The sequence below is a fragment of the Botryllus schlosseri genome, chromosome 3 (assembly GCF_051294905.1).
Source record: "Botryllus schlosseri isolate E-star chromosome 3, Bs_hap1, whole genome shotgun sequence".
Classification (NCBI taxonomy): Eukaryota; Metazoa; Chordata; class Ascidiacea; order Stolidobranchia; family Styelidae; genus Botryllus; species Botryllus schlosseri.
Genome location: NC_137238.1, coordinates 33,467,729 through 33,489,813, shown reverse-complemented (window position 1 = coordinate 33,489,813; position 22,085 = coordinate 33,467,729). Strand labels below are relative to the sequence as shown.

The window sequence follows — 22,085 nt, the reverse complement described above, 5'->3', positions numbered from 1 at the left end:
ATTTTCAGTAATGAGAATATAACTATGTCATTTCAGCAGTAAATTTACCGCGCATAACAAATACGTTTATGAACTGCACATTTTGAGCTGTTCACTGTCGTTATTGTGGGGATTAATTGGTAAGTGCTGCAAGCATGCTACGGCAGCCTATTGTGAATTTAATTAGATCTATGCTGCACATTTGCCAAGGCGACGAGATGACCACTGTGTTGTTGGTCGTATTGGGATTACTGAACATCAGTCGGGAATGTCTGGGCGTGCTGGAGTCAAAGTCTTTTGCATCGCCACCGCCTCCTGGTACCGGTATGTATACTATTCATTCGTGTCTTTTGTGATAGAATACCCATTGTCCATATTGGCTGAATGGCTGTAATATTTGGCTGTAGTAAGGATTTCGTTTATGTTAGATGCGACATGTCATAAGTTAAGGAAACTGCATAGGCATCTCGATCACTATCATTCGACACTTTAAAATCACACGGCCGGTGAACTTGGAATTTGTGATAAGTAAATTAGTCATCATGTGCAGCGCAGGCTACGAATTATTATAGTACTATTTCCTATAGTTCACGATCACGATCATACTGGCCGGTTAGGAATCGTGTGGTGTAGAAAGAGTCGACATTTTCGTGTAACGAAATCATGCAACTTTCAAATTTCAAACTAACCATTACGGAATATTATGAACAAAAAATATGGTTTCGGTAGTTTCTTCCCTAATCGAGAGCCTTGATACCTCAGCGGGTAGTAACTCATCATCCAAATCATGATGCGTTAGCCTGCGAATTTCAGCGAAGTGATGATCGATTTGCAAACAATATAAAAGCTAGTTTGGAAAATTCATATCCATTTCAATCCCAACAATTTTTGTTTCTAAGCGCCGATTGCGCTGGGCCCTAACAAAGGCCTGACATCGTTATGAAATCTCCGTATCGAAGCACCGGGCAAGCGCTAACCTATCAATTAGTATGTAGCGCCAGAATTCAGTTTTATTCCATTATATTCAGGGAGAATTGAGTAACTTGTACTGTGTGTTTCAAGTATTGTTTCCCTGTGCTCTGTAACAAAGCTTCGAAATTATCTTGTTTAAAACCGCAATCCCGCGCAGAACTACTTCGAATAAGATATCGCTCCGTTCTATTTCAGAATGGGAAGCGTTCCGTACTTTCCAGCCTGAGGAGACATCAGACTTCAAAACGTTGGTGATTAGCAACGACGGACAAACGTTGTTCGTTGGCGCCAGCGAAAAAGTATTCGCTCGGAACCTCAGTAAGAATGTCCTTTACATACGGGGTCGGCAACCTTATTAGCTGTATGCCGACCGGTTTCGAAATGAAATATTTTGCGCGTATCGGTCCTCAAATGTTCAACACTTGAAAATTGATTGCGCGCAGGTTATACACTAATCATAGTCATAATTACATTAGTCTATTCTTAATAAATATAATATTTTTACCCGCTCAAGGCATACAATGTAAAATGCGATACACAAAACGACACAATGTGATGCAATCAGCAGATAAAGAGCATGTCGGAACGACCAAGTATATGGCGTCTCAATCTAACTTTTTGATCGTCATTCCGTGCTCCAATAAGTACGCGACCCGGGTCCGTATCATACTATAACTTACATACCGTTAATTAGTTGGTTATCTATAAATCATATCAAATTTCACAAATCGATATGTTGAAAACGGAATCTGTTATGATGATTTAGTTCGATTGTGTGAGTAACGACTGCTGCTTTTATAATCTCTTGTTATCTCAGCAACACACATGTTTCTTTTAAGAGATAACCTTGATATTTTAAATATCAAATTAGGGATTTTAACCACGATGTGGTTATATATAATGTTGTTGCTACACTTAACTTGCGAAAGTATACTAAGTTTCCGCAGACCATAGGTTGTCGGCCACCGACTTCACAGATCACCTGTAACATCTCGGCCACTTGTAATCATAGGTGATATCAGCAAACCCGCATTTCCATTGTTGGATTGGCCTTCGGAACGAAAGCACTCTTGCAAGACCGGGAGTTGCGATAACTTGATTCAAGTAATTCACCAGCTTAACGCCACTCATGTTCTGATTTGCGGCACCAACTTCATGGCACCGAAAAACAGACTGCTGGTCAGAAAAGTGAGTACTGAATCTTTTCTCTGTCTCACCGTGCTTCATCCCAAGTCAACACAGTTTGTTTGCTTGGCAAATGATCGCCGTGAATTTAGGAATGGACAAAATCTAGTCACAGCCGACTGAAATCGGGCTGCGATCCAATATCCACGGACAAATTGAATAACTATATTTCAATATTGTTTTATTCACCGGAGTACAATACCATCAGTATCCCACGGTGGTGCGCACATGATTTTACTGCATGTATACACGGGCCCACGTTTCAGTTTTATGAAATTCCTTGGTCGATCCGCGCACTCTTAACGAAAATCATGTAATATACCGATTCCCGCCCTACAGTTTTCCGTTACAGAATTTCACATTCACATTTATTCCTGTTGTTGTAAATCAATCAGATGCACCATTCCATATTGTTATGGGGTGTCGTGTGTTTTATTTTATTTAACTGCTCCACTCCCAAAAGGGGCGAAAATGTGAAGTGGTGCATTCGGCCGAGTTGCACCATTTTGAATGGTGTACGTGTACCTGTAAAGACCGAATTACCGGAAAGTGCAGGCCTAATGATATACACCCCTAATGATATACACCCCTTGTCATGGTGGCAATAGTCATTTACACTCCATGACGTGGTGGAAATTTGAAAAATACACCTATTTGGCACCGATTTAATTGGAGTGCGCACATGAATGACATCATTTCCCCCAAGTTAAAATCATATGTCGAAGTTTAAGACTCAGTGCCCTCGATCTTTTTTAAAAGAGGAACTGTAATTCTAAAGTCTAATACAGTATCTGTAGTTCTTATATATGCTTAGAGCTGCTATAGCTTTTGCGTGGAGGTAGGACTGGGATTAATGCGACAAATTCTCTGATCCAAATTGAAGTATAGCTAGACCGAAGACATGACCATTAACCAAACTATTCATCGCGTATAGAAATCGAAGACAAGACGTGCTATATACACATACAGTCAGGTGAAATTGCCTATGGATACGTTCCACTGCTTCAACACCAATGGGTTGCAATCTCGAATCCGACTGAGGTCGAGTAAGTGCAGAATTTCCTTCCCAAGCGTTGGAGGTTCATCCAGGCTCTTTATCGCCATCCTACATCCGATAAACGGCGTCTTCGAGAAATCATACCACGAAATTGAGATGTGCTAATAGACGGCGACTCGGAAACCATATTAAAAGGTGTCAGCCGGATGTAAAGTGACCATGACCATGACCAGTAACCACTGGAGCCGAAACATCATACACCTGACAGCAGCGGGTCATTACAGAAAAGCGAACAAGTGAATTTCACAAGCTAGATTGGAACAACACCGCATATATTGGGATAACGCACCACACACCATGCAATTATTGCACGATCCACCTTTGTTCTGGGCTTTTCTAATTCGTTGATGGCTTCAGTTTTGCCGACTCATTACATGGCCCGCTTTTGCTCTAGACCAGTGATTCCCAACAGCAACAGCGGCTCTCACTGACCCCTGGAAATCCCACGGAAATTCAGACAAAGACAGTTATTTTATGTTTCTATGAATTGTTGTCGTCAATTTCGGTATATTATTGCCAAAATAACGGATATTAGTTCTGTCTATGCGAATCAAGGCTGTTGGTGGAAACCGAGGTGATTTAGGACGGATCAACGTGAAACGCATGTACGAATAACCGTCAAATAACGGTATATATCTGGAGTTCTATTGTTGATGGACCTTCATCGATTGTTTTTGTTCAGAGTGTCTGCGCATATAATTTTACTAACATCAAAACAACGGCTAATATTCAAGAATACATGTCAATAACCTACCTATTTCTCCGCAAACTTGTGCCTGTGCATGTATAATATATAGCAGTGGATCCCAAACTTTTGGAGCTTGTGGCACACCAGAAAAATTATATACTTCTTGCGGCACACTCCGGCCGAGAAAGGTTGCTTTTAAAAAGAAGGATGTGGTTGCTTATATGAACAGAATATATTCAACTGAAACGAGGTTACATCAACAAACATACCGGCATTTCGTCATTAATTCCAGGCAGCAGTGGCTCTCGATGAAAGCTTTATTCTATCCGTCAAAATTAAAAAAAAACTGTGTTCACATAACCATGAGGATGCAAATGTTATTGCAGCGATAATGGAATCGGATTTGTAAGCAGCCAGCCAAAACTCCTCCAACTTGAGTATTTTCATGTGGTTCAATAGGTACTCTGAAGTTTGGTATGCGTCCCCGACACCAAAAAACGGTTGCGAGTCACAAAATCGCTGCTCTAGACGTTGTACATTTGTACAACACCTCTGCTCTTTGGTCAATGAGAACTTCGTTACTGACCCTTGGATAATATCGCTGCCTTCCTGCCTTTTCAGGACAGCGAAAGCGAATATGTTCTGCAAGACGAAAACGTGCTCGATTTACCGTTGTGCAGTTATGATCCCAACGATTCAGTCACGTCGTTGGTTGTACCCTTGACAAACGGCAGTAGTGCGTTTTTCTTCACCGCAAGAAGTCACGCAGGCGCGGAGATGGCACTCATGAAACAAACGTTTGATCGAGATACCGTCCTCGCGAACAAGCCTGAGATCAGTGCCGACCCACGATACGTTGCTTCGTTTTTCGCTTACGACACTGTTGCTTTTCCGTCTGTCCGAATGGGTAAAGTGTATACCGTTTCGGTGGAGACGGCGCATGAAATGGCTGTCCCTATTCATAGAGCTACCGTTACGCAAGTGAGTTCATTGTCTTTCAAGTAAGCGCGTGTAGACGATTGCATACACGTCGACTATATAGTGTGAATATCGTCCGTAGGTGTAGTATTTACACAACTATGGCATAATTATACAACGCTTGAAAAAAAGATTTTTTTAAAAATGCATGATATAACACCATTTGTGTAAAACGCAAACCTATCCCCATGGTTCCCAACCTGTTCGGTTTGCGATCTGGTTACATTTTTAGCAAAATCTACTTATTAAAACTACTTACTTTAGCACTGTTCAGATCTCCATTTTCTACTTCTACTTCAAGTAGTTTCGACTTGCCTTTGAAATTGCAATTGAGAAAAATTTTACGACGATACTTCTACTGTAGTAGCAAAGCTGACAACTTTGACCACCCCTGACAATATGTTACATTTTGATACTCTCTCTCTGAGGTCTGCGCTAATGATGCTGGAGGATCAGGAGCATTCGACGGGATATGGACATCGCTTTTAAAGCTTAGATTGCAATGTGTGATTGAAGGCGGAAACAACCGAACACGCTTCAATCTTGTGACCGATATGGTTAAAGGAGGCGGCGATCTTCTATACGGCACTTTTGTGACGCCGGTTAGATGTCAAAAATAATCTAATGCTAGAACTAGCGTGAATATTTAAATACCGTTTCCGTGTTTTTCAGGACGGTGAGAGGCTCACAAGCGCGGTCTGTTCATTCAGACTGGCCGATATCCAAGCCGCATTTAACAGTAATCTGCTAAGGAGCGTTGTAGGCAACACTCGCGATTATGTGACGGGGCCTTCGGTGAGTCATGCCAATGTCATGTAATGGCGACAATATCGCTTTGTAGAAATGAATCTGCTACTGGATGGTATATATTGATATTGAAATAAATTCGAATATTTTCGGGTGACACTCTTCACTGGTAATCGTCTGCTGTTGGTGCGGGAAATGATCGAGACGTCAGATTCGCACTTGAGCCCCTGGAGCATCGTAGTGGTCTCGATTTTTAGTATTTTTACGGTAGTTCGATTTATCGTTTATTATTTTATGTTTATAGCTTTTCATACAACTCGAAACGTTACCGTGCCTCCCAGGCACGATCAGTGCCAGTGTAAACTACGAATTGTTTGACAATTCCATCGTCCATTGCAGTATCGCTCGCTCCGTTTGGGGATGTGTCCGCACGAAGATATCGTCTCGCGCGGTTTCACAAGCAAGGATTTACCGACTATGTTTCAGTCTACGATATCGCAACACGATCTATTGGTAAGGGACGTGGAGGCTGCCTATCCTTCCGGTAATACAAGCGGCAACTCAATGACGCACGGTCCTGTCTTCGTAAAAGTCGGCGCGAAATTCAACAAGGTACGCTATGAGCCAGTGGTTATCAACCTTCTTTTAAAACTTACTTCTAAACAGATTTGGCGAACCGGTGAACATTCAAAAATCGATCCAACATGTATATGCAATGCATACTGTATAGTCACGACAAACGCATGCAGCTCGAAAACCAACATTGCACTTGAATCTAATGAGAAATTCCCCCCCTTATGGAATTACGCGTGTTTACGTGGATCTATTTGTTTAATGAGCCTTAAACGAATTGTTCGTACAAACACTTGAATGTGTACTGTACAAGTATAGCCTACATGTTCGCCGACTCAGCGAAAACCCGTTTCCTTATGATGCGGCCGGATAGCATATTCCGATTTCGACTGCGGTCATCGAGGTATAAATAATGCCTACCTCCAAGCTTCGGGAAGTGATTTCTTTTCCATTTTCGCCTTAAACTGTTCAGATCGCGCTCCAGCAAGTCACCGATGCCACCGGCGCGGTACGCGACGTCATGTTTGTCGCAACGGACAGCGGACGGATTCATAAAGTGTTTTCCCTTGAAATTGTAAGTTTTGTCAGCTGTTAAATCTGGAAGTTAACACGATTGTTCTTTTCATATAGTCTCCGAGAAGACTCGCCTAATCCAAAGAACAGTAGAGTAGAAATATGTTGTTAAGCGAATGGTATAACAATCGCTTAGCACCCTGTCGAATTTTGCGGATATAATAATTATGGTGGACGCACGAATCTTCGATGTTCTTAATTTTGGGGTAGGCTACTAAAACGTATTTTCTGTAAAATTTTATTCAATTTGCCGGAACGTACCTACTAATAAATATTATCAAATCTCGCCAATTTCGTGGACAGAAATGACCGATAATTTTATACTTCTACTCACGCATTGGACCAGATCTGCTCAAAATATCTCCTCTCGTACAACTAATGTACGCGGTCGATACGGCTATCTAGGTCGGCCTCTCGACGAGCTTGGAAATTAGGACAAAGCGTGAGACAAGATGTTGGGGTGATGAATCTACTGTAAATATTAGGGCTCTTCAAAAAATGACTTTTTTTTCTCAAATCGTACTGGCTACTTGATAAAATTGTTAGGTTACCTAATTTAAGCCTACACACAAAATTTGGTTCAATTCTAGCCAGTAACCGTTTTGCTACAGGAGAAGAAAGTTTCTATTTAATATATAGAAATAAATAATAAAAAATTTGAAAATTTTCTGTTCACCCCATGAAAGTGTTAGGCTGTCGATGCTCCCCAAATTTGGTTCAATTCCAACCAGTGCAAGCGGAGGTATTGCCGTCGAAAAATTTGGATTTTAATAAAATAGTATTTACGTTGACCGATTCTTTGTTTATTTAATATAGTTGTGCTCACCGTAAATACTATTTCATTCAAATCCAAATTTTCGACGGCAATAACTCCGCTTCCATTGGTAGGAATTGAACAAAATTTAGTGAGCATCGTTTCTATAGACAGCCTAACACTTTCATGGGGTGAACAGAAAATTTTCAATTTTTCATTATTTATTTTTATATAATAAATAGTTTCTTTCTTATCCAGTAGCAAAGCGGTTACTGGCTCGAATTGAACTAAATTTTGTGTGTAGGCTTAAATTAGGTAACCTAACAATTTTATCAAGTAGCCAGTACGATTTGAGAAAAAAAGTCATTTTTGAAGAGCCCTAGTGAATATACGGTCCTGAAATCTTGGACTGTGCACACGCACAGAGCATTAGCCGTACGACGACGAAAAGCTCACCCGTCGTATATGCGGATAATAATCCCGCAAGACCCTAAATGTCAGTGGAATCGCATCACACATATACGATAGAATTATGACTCATAAAAGCCTCAGCCTCAAACCAAGCTTTTACGACCGTGATGCCTGTTTCCACAACAACTCTGACCTCTAGTACTTCGATATGTAATGGCGCTTGCGATTTCGCCTTAACGAGATTTTAGCATTCATGTTCAAATTGTTCACCTTTCCATCTCCTATGATATATGCGCGAGAGTTGAGGCTGTGACCGTAGCATATATAATTGTAGTTGTGTATTTCGACTACTCAGGATGTAATACCGGTCATCTATATTTCTTCTCTGATCTGAAAAAAACGAGAATACCAGAGGAGAACCGTACTGGTTCATGGTGTATAGTGTGAAGAGAATTAAGCTTGGTGTACCGGCATTTGTCCTTCTCCAGCTTATGAGATTGAACCCTGCTTTAAGATGAAGAGAACTTGATTTTTGCTGTATTTCTTTCCAAGTCGGATTTAAGTCTATATTCAAGGTTTTTGCAGATTCATTAAATCGATCTCGAATCCATGCAATCACTGCTGTCTCATTATGTAGCTTATAGATATGGCGTTTACCAAAGATAAGCCTGGGAGTGTGTTCGAAATTTTTGCCAGGACGCGAATCGTGTTTGCGTTCACAAACATTGCTAACTGCTCATTACCATGCTGCCACTTGATGCGATGCCGATCGATTTCGGATTTATGGATTAATACTACAATTTATATTTGTAGCGAGGGTTGATTTTGAAAATATTGTGTCCGCCATGATGTCGCATTTGCGCGGGCAATTTTCTTGCGTATAGGAATAGCGCAAGTACTTACGAGTATTATACTGTTATCAGAGGTGGTCACCGGTCAGTAACGAAGTGAGTCTGCTATTTACAGTACTCAAGTAGGTTTTGTCTACATGTACTAATCACTCCAGTGTTTATCTCCCCGATGGGATTGGTTTGTATCACTTTGGTTTGTGAAATTATCGTGTCAACTTGCGAAATAGCCCATGTATGATGGTAGCAAAAGATAGTTTCAAAGATTGTTCTGTTTGTAGTGTTATCAGTCATATTGTGTTGTCGCGAAGAAGCATCTCGCAATTTCTAACTCAACATTGATTTACTACTAAATGTATGCGACACGTCCGACCAAATCGATTTGTTAAAAGAACTTACTTGAATACTTTCCAAACCTTTCTATTTCTATTAGGAGTGGTTTTGACATGTATTGCAAATGGCTTCTTCTACTTGTATACTTGAATATAAATTGATAACATTACTTTTACATGAGTATCAATGTTACCTACTTTGATCTAGTTTGAACATAATTCACCGCAGCTATACTATACTACATCATCGCGTTCAATGTGTGACTCCTCTCTAACACAACCGCAGAATAACAGAATAGAAACCGTCGAATTGGCTACGTATCGACCGTCGAACGCCGCCATTCTCAGCATGGTGCTGTCGCCGAGCAAGGAGTCTCTTTACGTGGGAACGCATACCGCCGTGTACCAGCTTTCCACTGCCAATTGCGAATCTTACACGCGATCGTGCGAACACTGCAATCGCTGTCGCATGTGCGTGTTGTCGAGGGACCCGTTTTGCGGATGGGACACTTCAACGGAGGTAGATATACTGCGTTTGCAGACTGGTTGGATAACCCGTTCTGCCTGATATACGGACTGAGGTGGTTAGTAACGAACTACTTCAGGTAACGCCGGTATAAATCAAGCGCAACCTTATACTCCACATGATGTTTGATTGGTTATAATAAAACAAATGGAAGCACTTGCACTCGCCGGATAGTGAGAAAGTAGACATGCGTAGGAACAAAGTAGGATTTATAACAATGCTTTACGAGAATCTTCACAAACGTCTTTACTGCAAAGCCGGGTTGGCGCCAAGTCACAAGATCTCGAGTCGCACGTCAATTCTACTTTTATAGTTTTGACTCGGATCAATTCAAGGCGAGTCATTTTCACTTCACCGCCGAGTCAAGCCCGATTCCAAGTCACGTTCAACGGTTCGATTCCGAGTCACAGTGCTGTGACTCGATTCCGACTCATTGTGTTCACTGATGATTTCGATTTGAACTCACTTTTTTACAGCTCTGTTTCAGTGAAATTGAATTCCCCGTATTCATAGTATACTCATTTACCTCACTTTACACAGTTTCTGACCAATGTTCCCTCTAATTCTTCACGAGTCTGCGCAAATACGCCAACTCACTGCGCAGGCCCTTGGACAACTGTGCGCAACCAGGACCCCCATAGGGTGATAAACCGAACTTCTGGGGGGCGAAGCCCCACAGACCCCCCTCAGACTACACGCTTTTCACCGCTAGTAATCAGCTATATCTGGTCTTCGTTTAGTGGGCGTTTCGCCTAAACGCGCGAAGCGCGAGAATTTTCTATATTTCACGATCAAATCGATCAATATCATCGGGAATTGCATATATTGCTATCAATTTTATTCCTGGCTCTGCTCACGTAATCACATTTACAGGTAAAGCTGATCGAGTGAGATGTGTTGGAAAAGGTAGGACCCCTAAATATAATTACACATCTTCGGGCGTACGCGTTGGTATAATGACTTCCTTACATCATGCTATTTCGTGACCTGTGTTGGAAAAGGTAGGACCCCTAAATATAATTACACATCTTCGGGCGTACCCGTTGGTATAATGACTTCCTTACATCATGCTATTTCGTGACCTCCTATCTGCTATGCCAAAAGATATTGAAATCTGGACATAAGTCACTTTGACTCCACTGCGACGATATGGTGACATACTATGGATTACTAGAAGACAGACATACACGCACGAGAACGCACATGAAATCAATACATGCGATCGATGTAGGCCTATCGCGTTAAAACACTGATGTGACGTCCTAATACCGGCAATGCACTCATTACTATCAAGACATACAGTCAGATATAATGATACAAATATTCAAGTCTGATTGAAGCAAGAACAAGATCAGCGTATGACCTTATCGACAGAAGATAAGCGTTCAAACGAATCGAACAAAATCACAAATTTGTGCTGCTGAGAAGCTGATCTAATGCAACGCCCTACAGTGCATTTAGTTGCTGGATTTCCCGATCAACGTTTGCAAAGGGATGGATTTTTTCAACAATATTGGTGCTTGTACTTGCAACTTGCGTATTCTGCATATTATCCTATATCACCATACGTGATCAGATTCGCAACTTGCGTATTCTGCATATTATCCTATATCACCATACGTGATCAGGTTCGCCTGATGGAAGTGATGACTTCGAAAATTCGCGGGCAAATCGCGGCATGTAATTGTACAGTAAATCTTACACAGTATTCATTACACGCGGAGAAGACTATTCGTTAGTTTCTCACAGTTAACTTCGAGCTAGCCCATTGTTATTTATAATTTTGTTAAACCATGTTATTTCGCCATTCCCACAAAGGATTGCGCTATTGATATGATATCAGTATCGCTCACGCATACGATACCATAGTAAAAGAAAAATCTCTTTCGTGAGTCGCACTCGATTGAAAATTCTCATTGCTTCGCGGAGAGCAATATTTGCCTTTTCGGGCCGCACTTGTTAGGCCTACCTCGGTTTCAGACTTCAGCGATAGCACTATTTACCCCTGACAATGTTCCCTCTCATTTTTCTCGAGTCAGAAGGCTTGCGCGGTGCCTTGGACAAGAGTGCGCAACGATTAAAAAAAAAGTCATCACTTCGGATTTTCTGTGCGCAGAGACCGTTTCAGCACTGCGCATTTGCGCACGTGCGCAGCTTAGAGGGAACATTGTTTCTGACCCTATCTCACAAACACCAGTCCTGATAGGCTGATAATGTGGCAGCTTAGTATTCTTCGAAGTGACAACGAGATGTCCGCGTCTTGGCCGCCCGATTCTCGAGTCATACGACTTGGTCTAGTCGTGCGCAATGATTCGGGTACAACTCGAGTCAATACACAAATCATACCTCAAGTCGAGTCGAGCCATTTTACATATTATATAAAATGACCCAAGTTGAGTCGAGTCACCAAAAATAGCGACACGAGTCGAGTCATGACTCGACTCGTTACAACATTGCCGCGAAGTATCCAAAGGAACTAAGCTGGCTGTTGAATATATAAAGAGAACGAAAAACGCCGAATGATAATGATGATTAGATTTAAACCTGCGTAAATCAAATTGAAATGATTAAATAAAGAAATCATATCGTTCAGTCGCAAACATATACTTTTTTGGAGTACTCTAGTATAGAGCCCGACCGATATTGGATTTCTGAGCCGATACCGATAAGACCGATATCCAGTACCTCCACCGATAACACCGATATATTCAGCCGATATTCAAAAGATATGGAATCTACCTCAAGGTCCATATTTAACACATCAGAGTATTTCTTTCAACAACTTTACAGCCATTGATATGCTTGAACATGAAATAAATGATCCAGGAACTATAAAAATATATCAAAAGCACCAATCCAGCAATTGCAGATTACAGTTCACGAAGCACAATTTCTCGGAGTGAACTTCTGTGGTCTTCCATAGATGATGTATATAGTACTAAACACATTGAGCAGTCTTTCACTTGGTACCATAGTTAGTGGCACAGCAAGAATTGGATATCTTTCTTCCTTACGGTTCCGCCGCCCCCATGCAGGGGATCTTTCCTTCAATGGTTTCACCATATATTGATATTAATATTGATATTCTTCTGGCAATGCACCTGGAGCCTTCAGCAAATCATTAACAAATAGCTGAAGAGAATGTGCAAAACAACTCAAATTGTCCAAGTCTGCAACTGCTCCATCCGGCCCCTTGGGCCTTGACCAAGACCAGCATTTCAACAATCAAAATTTTACGCTCTTGTGTCAGAATTGGCCAATGTCATCATGGCATCAAAAATTTTGGTATCAATTATTGGCTTTACTCCACGTTTGCTTGATTTTCTTGCCCTCATGCTTGCATATTTCCTATCATGGTGGCCCCGCAGGCCTCAGTCAGACGACTTCATACATTACTGGAATAATTAGCTCTGTTGGTACCGAACCGAGATATGTTTCGACGCGACGTTTTTCTCTGTCATTACGAGGGTCAGTCCAGCATGATTGAAGTTCTCATTTCTCTTACTGATTGAAATCTTCTGCAGACAACTATCCATCCAGCTGCTCTCTGTCGTTGGTGATCGATTACTGCAGGGGGATTCCCCCGAAGTCAGTGGGGCATAACGGTGGTTAGTTATCTGTAATATTTTTCAGATAGGCACGCCTACTGCCCTGTATGCAGTATGCACTATATGCAGCTTGGCCATTTATTTTTATTATTTACCGTCCTCACGTCTTCTATCGACTTCTCTGACTCCCTGCCACCATGTTGTGACGTCACGAAAATGGCCGATATTTTTTTACCTTCAATGGCCGATACCGATATTTCTCTCCAAGCGTGATATCGACTCGATATTATCGGCGAGCCGATAATCGGTCGGGCTCTACTCTAGTACGTTTTACCTACTTGTGTTACTAACTGCATGGGTTATGATTTTAGATTATTGCCCCCTACACCGTTTTTTGACAAAACTAGGTATAAAAAACTTTATTGGATATCGTAATTTACTTGAAGTCTACTAAAAATTTGCAACTGTACTTCTACCCCTTCTTGGGTACTTACGATGAATTCTTTGATAACCTCTGCTTATTTGTAGAAATGTGTTTCTATTCAAAACGGCCTTCTCAATACTATCAAACAAGATGTCTATCACGGCAACGCCGATGCTTTATGCGATAGTCTCTTAAAAACTGTCGCCAACCCAACACGAGGTCAGTATACCGACGCGTTACGACAGCTTGACGAAGTTGTGATACGAGTCCTATATCTAGTTCGCAAAGGACATGCTGCAACTTTGGGTCATGAGATACGCAGCCCGTCAGTGGCTGTGAGGTGGTGGAAATTGTACAAAGACAATAGGGAATTGATATCAGGTTTGTAGACTTGTTAGAGCTGTAGCTCATATATACCTTTAAGACGCTTTGCTATCCAGGGCATGGTTTGAGAAGTGGCACATTTCTGTACGAGTGTTTTCACCGAATTTTAATCTATTTCGTTTAATATTAATAAAAATGTAAGACCTTGGTAGGTTCCACACCCTGTTTAACTTCCACTTGTTAATGAATATAACTTCATTTGTTACACGAGCTTTCGGAGACTATAGAGACGTTGACTCGACCTAATGCGCTTGTTGATTTTAGCTATACATCGTGTCTTCGCATTTTTATCCGTTTCTTCCGCAGAAGCGATCGCCAAGTACAGAATTAACGCGTTCAAGCAATTGAAAATATCGTTCTTTGTACCCGGCACCGATTCCGCTATCTACGAATGCGAATATACCATCGGAAACACAACGGTGGCAGTGTGGTCGCACGAACTATCTGAACAATCGATACGTAAGTACAGCTCACATCGCTAGAACTCAGGGTTGTAATGACTCGACTTGGCTCGAATGATTTTCTTAAAAATGGAAAATGACTGACTCGGCTCGAGTCAACTTGTGTACAAACTCGACTTGTACTAGAGCAGGGGTGGACAAACTTTTGAGCTCGCGGGCCGCATTCAACATTTGAATCTATTCGTGGGCCGCACTATATAAAATTGGGATTATAAACCAAAACACAATATTGGTATTTGATTATATAGCGAGAAGATAGAGATAATCTATATGCTTATTTAAAACCAACCAAACATTGCTTTGACGAAATCGTACACGCGTCAGCGACAGTGGCAAGACTTTATAGACTGGTCGACCTCAAAAATCAATTTGTCAAAACTATAGAGATAAAAGTCGGTTGTCCCGATTCTTAGAAAAGGGGTTGAAATTTAAATCGGTATCTGTTCTTAGATTTGCTAATTCCACTTTTGGGTCAGTTCCAGGACACACAATGTTGACAGCATCAAAACCATGTTAGCTTCAAACACGCTTCTACTATGTGTAGATAAAATATAAATAGCCTACTTTTACGACAGGTATGGCCAACCTTCTGGCCATTCACGGCCGCATTTCGACTACTCATGTATAACATAAGGCCGCATTCCTGGCCATATTCGTAAAGAACGAGCTGTTACAGTGTCTGTGTCTATTTCCGGTGAACTCTGGACTCGTCTCTTTAATGATATAGGCTTACTATACGAACCTAAATCGCGAGTGGGCACTGGAAATGGCAAGGAACTGTTTTTATTCGCGCAAAGCGCGCAATTTTTTTCAGATTCGCTGTCGCGCCAGAAAACATACATCAAAAATAATGCAGGAAGTATTTAATTTAGAAATAACGTGGTAAAATATAGTAAGAAAAGATTTAATTAAGTCCCTGTAGATTTTTAGTACGCTATTTATCAATATTTTTGATAAGTTTCTTGAGACTCTCGCGGGCCGCACCAAACGGTGTTGCGGTCCGCATGCGGCCCGCGGGACGTAGTTTGCCCACCCCTGTACTAGAGCCATTGCGCATGACTCTGCTCAAGTCAGATGACTCGACAAAGTCTACAAGACGTGTTCAAGTCTCGTATATCGGGACCAACAATGGATAAATATGCCCAATCAGTGTCGATTTTCTGTTTGAAAAAAATATGTTTAGAGTGTAAAAAATGAGTAATTGAGTATATTATTAATCCGAGTCCCCGATTCCACCTAAACGTTTCACAGAAGTGAGTTGAAACTGACTTGAACTCGATACTGGACTGTAAACTGGGTTTACCGTACGTCCTCTTTTAAGAGGATTTGTCCTCTTTTGACGTTTTTGAAAGTGTCCCCGGACGACGCCCAAATGACCTATTTAAAAAAAAACTTGGTTAAATGAACGTGGAAATTAGACCGAGATTAAGGAAATCACTGCTCAAGCAACTTTCCGGCGAGGCATTAGGGATTTTCGTCAGAAAGTTGACATTTTTTACAACTATACGAACAACTATAAACTGGGAGTAAATTTACCATTTTTTTCGGATATGTAAGTCTGGAAATTTTGAAAATGTGTCCTCTTTCCACATATCCAAACTATGGTAACCCTACATGAAACACTATGACTATGTCTGGGACTCGACTCGGTGGTGAATTGAAAATGACTCGAGTCAAAGCTAGAAAAGTCAAATTGACTGGTAACTCGGAATCTTGTGACTTGGTTACAGCCCTGCAGTGGAACTCGAACTTTTGTAAAAGCGACACCGCAAACGTGAGATTATGATATCACATGCATTATAACACACGAACAATTCAAATACAGTTAGCATCAAACATATTACTAATTATGTAACTTACTCTCGCTTTCAAAATACGAGAGACAACCAGCAGAAGTTGTCAGTAACGAAGTAGTTGTGCGTTTTCGGAGTGCTCTACTCTCTTAGCGAAGAGAGTGATGTATTCACAGTTGACACCCGTGTACCACCCGTGATATACACGTATGACTATACACCTACAGCTGTGGTACGCGAAAACAACCTATATCCGCGCTATATATCAAACACAGCAATATTATCCAAATGATGATCGCACGTAGGCACGTAGGCTTTATAACCGCGATATAATTATAAGGAAGGTTCTATTATGGTTCACCACCTTTTGGGTGAGTGAAGTACAGTGGTTCTCAACGTGGGCGATTTTGAGAAACAAATGGGCGACGGGCGAAAATGTCCGGTGAGATGTATTTAATTACCACGGCCAAAATGCACTCGAATACGGCTTATTTTGCATTTGTGGCGAAAGTTAACTAAAGAATAGTTTAACTTAACGGAAAGCAGACGCGGAAACCGGATTACCCTGCACCTACACGGACAAATGACCTTATAGTCAAATCACCAGCGATCAGATTTTAGTGAATAGATTTTCCAGATATAGATATCCAGTGGCGTAGCAACCACTTGGCTGTTCGGGCTTTGCGCCAGGGGAGGCAGGCAGCAAGGGGGCGGCAAAATGTATGGTGATGACCTTTTTTGTACAATATGTGCACTGACTCGACTTGTACTCGAGTCATTGCGCATGACTCGGACCAAGTCATAGGACTCGAGATTGGGTCTACCAAGACGGGCATTTCAATGTAATTTCAAAGAATAGTAAAGTTATTACTAGGGCCAGTTTTTGTTGCACTAAAATCGCGAGAAAGTTGCATTTAATTTTAACAAAAGTTGCAGTAAAAAGTTGCATTCATAAATTGTTGAAATATTAGGGTATGAGATACTCGAAAGGCTCCGCTGTATAACTTAGTTCCTGCAGAGCTGTCAAATTTGTTACTTCGCCATTTAACGGCCTGATGAAACCACCAAAAATTACATTTTTCCCGGCACACAGCAAAAAAATTACGCAATGCGGGAATCATTTACCCCTCAAAAGCCAAACAGCATAGCGATAATCCCTTTTCCCTAAAACAAGTCGAATAACACACCCTGAACCCCCTAGGCATGTAAACGTGACCCAATGCATTACATAAAAACTCACTCTTGGCGACTTTAACAAAATCAATAGCCCGACAAAAGGTGACCAAGTGAAAATGTAATTTTCGGCGGTCTCGCCTGGGCGTTCGTTAAATGGGAAACTATTTCAAATTTAAACGACAGAATTAATAACGCGATCTATTTATATATTGTTCGGGCACAGTCGTGCTGAGCAGGGATGGTTGAACTTGTTGCTTACAAGTCATAGTGTCATAGATAACAGTGAGATACAGCTAACCCATGATATAGCTCTTTGTTATGCTGATCAAAGAGAATAGAACCATACTAGAAATGGTTTATAGCATGTTTTGCAAGCACCCCTTTACATTTTTACGCAATATTTGATAAAAGTTGCAGTAGAAATTGGCATGAAAAATAGAGAAACTGCACTATGAAATCCTTCAAAACAGCTTAAAGCATCATAAGACATAGATCATGACTATCTAGGAAGCTGTCGGAAGCTGTAAAATAAGTTTCAAAAGTCGCAGAAACTTGCCCTAGTTATTACACTTTTATATTTTCGTCTGTTAGTACTGGTACTTGAAAATGCTACCAGAAACTGTTAAAAGTAAGAAAAATTAGTATATTATGAACGCGAAGCATTCGATATCACCGAGCAGAGTTGTAATAAGTAGGTTTCAATGACATTAACTGGAAACCGAACGGTCAACACAATGACTTGGACTCGGACTCGAGTCAAAACACTGTGACTCGGACTCGACACTCTACTCCGTGACTTGGACTCGGACTTGACTGTGGTGAATTGAAAACGACTCGACTTAACTCGAGTAAAAACTATAAGAATGAAATTGACTTGTGACTCTGAGCCTTGTGACTTGGCTACAACCCTGCCGTAGATATTGGACTGCGAAAATTTGTGTCGAACTTGATAAGGGGGCGATGAGTCGAAAAAGGTTCGAACCACTGGCGTAGTAGGTGATCCGACTGACACAACTTACTCCAGTGGTTTTGATGTTGCACTACTATCACTTTTACTTCACAGTTTACAGTTGTTTTTAGGTCAAACTTTAGACTCAGAACACTTGCTTTTTTTTTCGTGCTTGGAAATCGCAACCAGTCTACTCTTATGGAAAATAATCCGAATATTTTCGGCTGACACTCGTCCGGGGTAATCGTCAGCAGCTAGTAGAGAATTGGAACGACCATTGTATATCAACAATCGCATCACAAAATATGACGTCACATATGTGGAATGATCGATGCGCACAGAAGATCTTATCTCAATGTACTCTCTTCAGAGTTTACACGAACTCATTTAGTTCAACTGTGTATAGAAATTTACGCCTGCACTTCTAGTTTAGTAACAACGCAACTTTGACCACCTCTGAAATGTTCCAACATAATGCCGGGAAGTCACCTTGTCTCGTGATCTTTTTTAGCGGTCGACGACCTCGTCGAATACTCGATACGCTCAAACCCAACTCCCGACCGCAAGTCGACAGTAAAAGGCAGCGATGTCACGGTTGGAGCGATAGCAGGTTGGTTATACCAATGACGACGAGAATAAAGCTTGACAAGCGTCGTTATTTCGGATTGTTTGCAGTTTTATTCTGACCTTTCACGATTCTGTTTAGCAGGAACGGGGGTCGCTGTCGTGGTGTTTTTGCTTGTGCTTGTGCTGGCTGTGATAGCTTTCAAGATACGCCGGGTAAATTGGAGGTAACGTTGATTGACTGTAGACTACATTCGCCCAACTAGGGTTGCATTTAAAACCAACATGTTAAAAACAAGGCCCTTGTTTAAAACATGTTTTTTGTTTTGTTTTTTTCAAACCATGACGTTACGAATATTCAATTGTGACGGCATAGTGGATTGTCATTGACCATTGTGAATATAGGGTAAATATAGCTCCTTCGACGATATATCTACGCACTAAAGCTGTTGAACCGACTATTTTGAGGATTCCAACCATCCCGTACAGCAGGGGTTCTCAACCCGCGGCCCGCGACATCAACGCAATTACTAGACTGGCAAGGTATTGTTATGGAATACCGATGTGCCATATTTGTCGAAGAACGGTCGTAACGAAGGCGTAGAAGGTTACAATGATACTCCGACAGTTTTTTCTAGAGTTATAGGCTGCATATCGCATGATCTTATAACACAAACGTTGCTAATAGCTAGGTGTCAAGCCTAGCAATCCATATTTCGAGGCATTGTAAAAATTGCCGACGCAATTTACAGACGCATTGTTCATAATTGCTTGGAATATCGCTAACCCAAGAAATATGCTAAAGAAGGTGTGACTTGAATAAAAATTTAACATACTGTGCGAATATTCGCCGTTTCCAGAACTTAGCAGCAAGGACAATATCACCTGATTAATTTCGAAGCTGCAGTTGTCTCATTCAACCGTGACAAGAAGCGTAAGAGCGATGTCAGTCGTCAGTCATGTTTTATCGCATGTTCTGAAACATGTTGCCGCGTAAACTACTCTAGCCTAGCATTTGACGAATCCATTGGCTCCAGACACATCGCACAGCTAAGGATCTAGGTGCATTTTATTAGACTTGACATATTTCCAGAGTAAATGCTAACACGGCAAACGTAGGGAGGGGACCAGCGAAAATCATTCACTTGACAAAGCTGACTTCTGTAACTAGTGGTGCAGGGCTCCAGCCATGGAAGCAAGGGTGAAGGGGTGATTGGTTTGCTCAGAGATGACTCTCCTCGTCTACTCTTCTCATATCTCTGAGAGCTCAACATGATAATGGCCTCTGTAACGAAAACGTTAGCGTGATTTTGCACTTGCTCGCTCACGCAGTGAAACAGACGTTCGGTTCTCTGGTGGAATGGTTTGAAAGTGCATATACCGACTTGGCATGTAATGCAAAGTACGCTGAATGAAGAGATTTACTTGCCCCGCTGGAAGATACATAATCTCACAAAAAAAATAGCAACTGCAAACTTATGAACGCTGTGCATTAATGCCTCAGAATGCACAAAATGTACTAAATGCTCGTATACGACTGGCCAATAGGCTACAGTAGCCTAAATTCAATAAAAGCCCACAAATACATGACAATAATGTTCTGCGGCCCGCAGCGTATTTTGCAGTTAAAATGCGGCCCGTTATACGAAGGAAGTTGAGAACCCCTGCCGTACAGTATATGTCGCCAACATCGGGTGTTAATTGTCCGTAGGCTCATACAACATGTTTTTGGGAAAGTATTTACACAATTATGGCAAGATTTTACAAGTTGGAAAAATTTTTTTTTTCCAAAGGCCTTCGTTTAAAACACTGTTTAAAACAAAGTGCTTTAAACAACCATTTGTTTTAAATGCTACGTGCAACGATAGCGTGGATTTTTTCCACTTTTATCACTGATCGTAGTAACCTTTATAATTCTCAATCTTCACATCATTTGTAAATGTATAAGAACTAAGAACCTTTCGTTGACCAGTAACGAAGTCCTAAGATCAGAGGCTGCCGATCATCGTGTTATTTTGTTCATTACCATATGTATTGTGGCTTTTGGCCAGGTCTCACTCAGAGGTGGACTGGACAGTAATGAATTACTTCTACTTCGACTAGGTTTTGCCTATTGCATGATTCGGTATGACTACTTCTAGACTAGACTATCTGCATTTCTGCTTAACAGTTTTCTAGACAAAACTATGGCCTAGGTTTTACTTGCTTTTTTACATACATGGGTATCATACTACTGCTGCTTGTGGTTGAATATAAATTTACGACTGCGCTTCACAGTTTTCAGTATTTTAGGCTAAACTAGACCTGTAATACTTACTTTTTTACTTGCTTGGAAATCATTACTTCCTGCTACTGCTTGAGTAAAAACGATGACTAATTTGACCATTTCCGGTCTTATAGCCTACTTGCGTTGCAGTTGCAGCGAACACTTCACAATAACCAACCAAAGTCGAATCAACCCTCGGTTTTTAACCTGTGTCGCCGCGCCAGCCACGACCCAACACTTCAACACAACAAGGGCGTACGTTTCTCTGCCTGGAAACCCGCGTAATGCAAAACACGGTTTCGGAAGCTCTACGCACCGAGACGACGAGATCGATTTCCTTTGGATACCAGGCGACCAATCCAAAACGATGCCACGATATCTGTTCAAGGAAGGCCTCGCTTTTGACCGGTGCAGTCAAAGTCATGGGACTGTTTCGACCATCGCGTCATCTCTACCATCTGATAGTCTTGTCGATGGAATTTCGTCGAAAATCTTCGTCTGATCTCCCGGTTTTCGAGACCGGATGTACCGTGGTTTACTTCGTTCTTTTGGCGTGACAGCACTGGTGTTGGTGAAGAACTGTCGAGAACGTTACACATGGAGCTGAGTAGAACCTTGTCAAGGCCGCCAAAGTGGCTTGACTCCGTGGACATATACCTGTATGACACTCCAATATGAGACACTTGAGCATTTGGTTTAAAGATGTGGTTAGTGGTTAGGTCGGGGTCAATAGGTTGATTTTGTGGTTGGGGCTTTAAAACAACATGCTCAAGTGTTGCCTACTCAACTGTGGTTTTCCATCTTATTTTCATTCTGTTGAGTGCCATTGTTTTCGTAAAATTCGTTAAGCAGTGATTTCGTTACAAACCTGATTTTTCAATAAACAATCAAACCAGA

The 22,085-nt window shown here is 41.4% G+C and overlaps 1 protein-coding gene across 2 annotated transcripts; it reads left to right on the top strand.

The window, feature by feature from the left end:
* LOC145436379 (semaphorin-3C-like) lies at positions 1-22,085 on the top strand. 2 transcript variants are annotated; one of them, XM_080313722.1, is made up of 16 exons: positions 1-119; positions 190-303; positions 1,147-1,269; positions 1,964-2,139; positions 4,503-4,862; positions 5,288-5,461; positions 5,532-5,654; positions 6,006-6,218; positions 6,652-6,753; positions 9,384-9,617; positions 13,700-13,814; positions 13,875-13,976; positions 14,286-14,438; positions 18,870-18,968; positions 19,068-19,149; positions 21,339-22,085. In XM_080313722.1, exons 2-16 carry the CDS (start codon positions 198-200, stop codon positions 21,688-21,690), a joined length of 2,514 nt encoding a protein of 837 aa, XP_080169848.1. In that variant the 5' UTR covers positions 1-119; positions 190-197; the 3' UTR covers positions 21,691-22,085. The 2 variants fall into 2 exon arrangements, with proteins under 2 accessions (XP_080169848.1, XP_080169847.1); XM_080313721.1 differs by having other exon boundaries at positions 19,065-19,149.